This window comes from Apaloderma vittatum, unplaced genomic scaffold, assembly GCF_000703405.1.
Source record: "Apaloderma vittatum isolate BGI_N311 unplaced genomic scaffold, ASM70340v1 scaffold646, whole genome shotgun sequence".
NCBI lineage: Eukaryota > Metazoa > Chordata > Aves > Trogoniformes > Trogonidae > Apaloderma > Apaloderma vittatum.
In genome coordinates this window covers 137,677-143,231 of record NW_009721071.1, presented here as the reverse complement: position 1 = coordinate 143,231, position 5,555 = coordinate 137,677, and the positions used below count along the sequence as shown (strand labels likewise).

General features: G+C 40.3%; 1 protein-coding gene across 1 annotated transcript in view; it reads right to left on the bottom strand.

Annotated features, from left to right (window-relative positions):
- Positions 1–1,052: 1,052 nt before the first annotated feature.
- Positions 1,053–5,555, bottom strand: part of KAL1 (Kallmann syndrome 1 sequence) — a 120,467-nt gene continuing 115,964 nt past the window's right edge. Inside the window, exons 13-15 of the mRNA XM_009871217.1 lie at positions 4,812–5,032; positions 1,973–2,114; positions 1,053–1,326 (exon numbers count right to left, since the gene is read on the bottom strand). Of these exons, the coding sequence (XP_009869519.1) occupies positions 1,268–1,326; positions 1,973–2,114; positions 4,812–5,032 (422 nt within the window). The 3' untranslated portion in view covers positions 1,053–1,267. The remainder of the gene's footprint in view (positions 1,327–1,972; positions 2,115–4,811; positions 5,033–5,555) is intronic.

The following is a 5,555-nucleotide window of genomic DNA, read 5'->3' as shown; positions in this document are numbered from 1 at the left end:
GTTTCCACCCTTTCGATAATAAATCCAAGCAGTTTCTGTTTACTATTGAGGTATGTCTCTCTGTGTGGTAAATTATTCTAGACAGTTTATATTGCACAATAAGGCAATACGAATTCCCTTATGGTTAAAAAGGGCACCCTTCTGTCGAAATTTGAAAAATGCTTTCAAATAAACTATAAGCCAATGTTTTCCAGATGCCAGGATATTGTCACATAATTCTTTCTGTAAGCAGAACAGCAGAATAGAGCAAATACATCCATCCTTCTGTTCAAAAGATCCATAGGGAAAAGAAAAATGCACATCAAAATCCAAAGCCAAAAAGCAGCTCTACAGCTACTTGAATAATAAATATGCCTCAGAATTACAGTCTGTAGAATGTTCATATTAACTATTTGGATTTTTAACTAGAAAATTGGTGTTTCTGTTCAAGATATTAGACCTTGAAATATTATATGCCAAAAATAATTATAAGTGTGATTTTAAAAGTCATTTTTCTAGAATCTATCAATTAATTGTATTAATTGCCATTTGTTTCCTTACAATAGTACATCTACTCTGTATATTTTTTAGCTGTTAACTACATTAATAGAAGATTTATATGCTAAAAAGCTTCTGCTTCAGAACAGATGAATGATATAAATGTATCATCATCCTACTCTGTGGTGATACTGCCATTATTAAATAATGACGATTTTAGGGTTTCTGCTACTAGTATTTATTTTACTTATGTCCTTATTTCAGACATACAGAGATCTTCTTTAACAGTAAAATACACTAGGGCTTAAACTGGTATCAGGAAGAGCATTAAGTAAGATAGATCATTTAAACATGCTGATGAGAACATGGTCTCCAGTGTTCGAAAGTATGCATTCAGCACAGGACAGCCTTGCAAATATTAATATGGAAGTCACTAAGAGAAAAAGCTGTAGACACTGCACCATTTCAAGCTACTTTAAACATAGAGATCCAAAACCACAATGAACACACTTCTGATTTTGTCATGAGTGCTCAGTTGGATGCAGTGATGCAGTCTTCAGTCTGTTGAGCAGTGGCAGCACTGAAATGACACTTGCTGTATGTTTCATCCTGGTCTTGGTGCAAATAAAATTCTTCATGGCTAAACTATGGAAAAGTAGATATTGATCATACAGGACGGTAACTTCCACTGGAAAACTGGGTTCATTGCTCCTTCAGATGTGCCTTTTCCCAGCTCTCATTTGTGAGCTCAGTTTTTCTCTCAGTTATTTGCATAACCATCTGAAACAGTCTAATATTTCTCTGGGGGTGGCTTGTAGTGATGTGGATGATGTTGTTTCAGATGAGGTCCTAAACAGGAAAAAAATAGGAAAATATCTACGTATCAAGGCCTGAACATGTAATATCAACATTTATCCATACTAAAAAGGCTTTGTGAGGCCTTCAGCTTGCAATCCTTCAGCTTGTAGTGCTGGCAACTACGTGCATGTTCAAACCAGACAACTTCGGTGGGACCGTGAAACAACAAAAAGATTCAAGCAGATGAATCTTGGACTAAGTCAATATATTTTTTACTGGGCTTCTGAACACTGAGTTTTACTTTTCAGAAACATACCAAATGCTGGAAATGGCCATTAAAAGCTCTATCCATGCTGAACTGAATGTACATAGAAAAATCTAATCCTGACAAGTAGGGAAATCCAAGACTCAGTAGGACCTGGAGGACAGACCAACTCTGAATCCCAAGTGCCACAGGCATAAGCTAAACTGCTGGGGTGAAATGCACAGCAAAGGTCAGACCACAGAAAGACTGTATTTGCTTCCAGCATTGCTGATACAGAGTTACAGGAGGGAAAATCCCAATATTTCCACACATCTTAGGTTATGGAATGCTACTGGATCCAATAAAGACTTTAAGGCTTGAGCAAGCTGTTTACATGTGGAGGACTGAGGTTTTGTAACAGGTAACCACACGTAAAAATGGTGTAGTACTTACTGTGGGGTAAAAACGGAGGAAGGTCGGGTGTTCGGAATGATTTTATGGTAGCTGGCCCTTCCCCACCAGTTGTCAGTACTTGAACTTCCAAGCGATACAGCATCGATGGCCTCAGATTGGGCACGGTAAGTACATAATGATCCTAAAAATAAATAAATTGTATTAATTCTCAAAGCATCTAAAAATAAAACATGGTTGCTCTATTCACACAATTCAGTGGCTTAAATAGGTTCTGTCACTCTCAGCACCCACAAATTATTTTCTTAGAATTCTGTTAAATGGACTTAACCTATATATCGCTTTGTGGAGAGTTTGTTTTGAGTTTTTTGCTTGCCATTCCCTTTTAGCATGCTTTTTTCACCATAATGTTATGGTTTCCTGTGTAAGAATGCCACACTATTCTTTCGTGTTCTGGAAAATGGATGATGTGTTCATCACTAAGAGACAAAATAAAACTAACTTCCTAATCATCCTTTTCAACAAACATTTTCATTATATAAACTTACTTTTGTTTTGGATCTGCCTGTGAATTCCACTGACTGCTAAACTAATGAATGGCAGGCCTGAGCCCCTTGCTGCAGCTAGCGAAACTAAGTGCGGCTACACTGGTTTCAAGAGGTTTGTCCCAATCATGCCTTTGTTGATCCCATTTTTGGCACAACAGACTCACTTTCCACTGCTTCATAGCTTCCGCAGTCATTTACACCTGCGCAAAATCATGTTGGAGTAAGTTTATAAATGCTTCCAAATTGGAATACATATGGTTAAAGGGTATCAAGGAATCAAAAGCCCTAATTCATCCTATTTCAAACAGAAAAGGCCAGTCCCAGGAAGGGGACTGGCAGTGGTGCCAGACAGCATGGGCACGGTGTGCTCCTGTGACCAGCCAGGCTGGGCTGGCCAGGAATTTGCAGGACAAGTTCTTCTGGCCAGCACTGCACCTGATGCCGTGCAGGGGGACCTGAGTGAGCTGTGGGAATGGCTGAGAATTTGCTGTTGCTGCCGGAGCAGATAGTAAAGGGGAAAGGAGACAGAGAAAAGGTGGGGGTGAAACATGTGCTTTCACTCTCGAATAAGCGCATATTCTGAGACAAGGCTCCTCTTAACAGACCTTGCTGGAGTTGTTCTACCTCATATAAAATACTGAATGGGTAAGAGAGAGAGAGAGGAGTGTATATGCTGTTTTCATACACTCTGCTCATTCAGGCGCTCCTCCAGCAGTTGCAACCTGTGCATTTCAGCCTGGGTTGTGTAAATATTAATTTTTTATCAGTTGGAAGCTACCAACAAGAATGAGTGAATGATCCTCATCGCAAAATATTCTACGTTCTGGTGGTTTCTGAGAGGTAGATAATACTGTTTCAACTCAAATCAGAGTCTTCTGCAAGTTAGTCAGTTGCCATAAATAAATAGATACATACAGGGACAGTTAATTAAATAAAAAATAATTTCCAGGCTCTACAATAGTCAAACCAGAGGAAAACAAAGAACAAAAGCAAATTAAAGAAGAATAAAATGCAAAGGAGATTTTTAAATAAAACTTTATATATATTTCATACCTACTTAGACCAAAAGCTTTAAAAAAGGAATCAAAATTCTGAGTAAAATATATGCCTGCTCCTAAAAAAAAAGACGAAAGCTGAAGTCAAAATCAACCTCTCTAGCTTTGTCTGTAATTTTGCTTATTATTATGCCAAAGCAGCTGTTTGCAGCCAAAGGTCTGTGACTGAGTAACCACTTCAAGGTGACCCTTGCTGATGAGGCCAGGGCTGTATCTGCATTGCGCTTCTGCTCTTGACCGCAGGTAGAGCTGTGAGTGAATCAGTGCAGATCACATCGAGTCTGGAGCAAGCTCTAACAAAACAGCTCCACACGCTGTGTGGCAGCTTGACCCATAATTTTAGAGCATCTGTGGTCAACTTTGTTGCTCTCCCCTAGAACAACAGGCTTTGCAACATGGGTGCCCTGGCCCTAGGGTAGTCTGCTGGGAATTACGACAGAACGGTGAGAACCTTGCCCTGGATTTGTGGAAAATGTGTTGAATGTAAGATGTGTCCAACAAAACATTTTACACATTCTTCGAGGAAACAGATGTGAAGATTTCCAGCCAGTTCTGCTCTAGACACAATTGCCTTGATCCACTTCCCTAAAGTGAACGGAGGGACTCCCAGTGTTGTTCACAGACTTTGGATCAAGGCCAGCTGCTTTTCTTGACTATGGCAGATCTGGCAGCAGAGTCTGAATGAAGTGCTCTTCACCTGTCTCTGCCAGAGGTGGAATTGAAATAGCAAATGCCATCTTAAAGCAAATAGGAGAAAGAATTCAAATTGTTAATTCTTGCACTTCCAATAAAGCCTGCAATCAAGTTCTCCTTTAAATTATCTATCCATCAGACAATGGCAGAGAGGGAATTGATTTTTACTTTTCTTAGAGCAATGAGTGACTCAAAGGAAGAGAAAATTCTCTTAAATCCATTGACTGGGACATCAAATAATTAGTAAAACTAGAGTAACCACCAAGTTGAAGAGCTTGATCATCAAAAGAAAATAAAAACTATCTGTTGCAAAACTGATGATCTTCTCCTCCCTTCAGGCATTTCTCCGACAACGGTTGCTAATTTGACAATTGTGCACATTAAAATGTTTGATGTGTCACCAAGAAGAGTAGCTGTGCTTTGTGTCTCCAGCAAGGAGGAAAAATTAAGCACATCCTGCTCCCACTTGTCTGCAGAGCCAGCGAATGCTATGTTGACATCTGCATCACCACGAGGCATTACAAATAGGCGATGTACGCACACACGTATGAGGCCACAAGTGAAAGAAACTGTCAAAGAACTTACTGCTGGCAGTATCTGCGACTGCGAGATGATGCTGTTGGGTAAGCTGTTCTGTCGGCTTTCTGTGGTTACTTCTGCCCAAGTGACTTGAAACCCTGTCATGGGCTGGTGAAGGTCTGCCTTAGATATCTTCCAGGAAAAATGACCGGTGATGTTACCCTCCTGAACAATGAAAGACGCAGACAGATTCTCGGGTTTGGCCAACACTTTGGGTTGAACTGGCCCTATAAATTTGGAAAACAAAAAGATAAGCTGAACTTTGACAGATAACATTCAATAATGTTCATCTGATGCCACAAATAAAAGTCAGAGAGAGCTTTCATTCTGGTGCTAGCCAGGATCCTGCCAGCTTTCTGGCATCATATTTTCAGTGTTAACCAAAGCCTATCTTTGATTTATTCCACTGGCATTTGGGGTGGATACTGCCAGCTGCGGGTGAGAGAAAGGAACGTCTACAGCATGTAAAGACAGAAGTGCCTCATTCACAGGCGGCCATCCTCTTCCTCCTCTGTATTTCAGAATACCTGAGCTCTGATTTTCAGTTTGGGGACCACAACAAAACCCACAGGATAGCACAGAACTCCACGATGCAGGCAAAAAGTAAAATTCATGCTCTAAAACTACAGTACAAATTAACAGGGGCACTCTGAATAGGGGAAACATGCTTGAGTTGAAGTTGCCCAGGAAGGCTGTAAATGCTCAAAACTGTCAGGAGGGGCAATGAAGAAAAGGCAACTGTGGACAGCA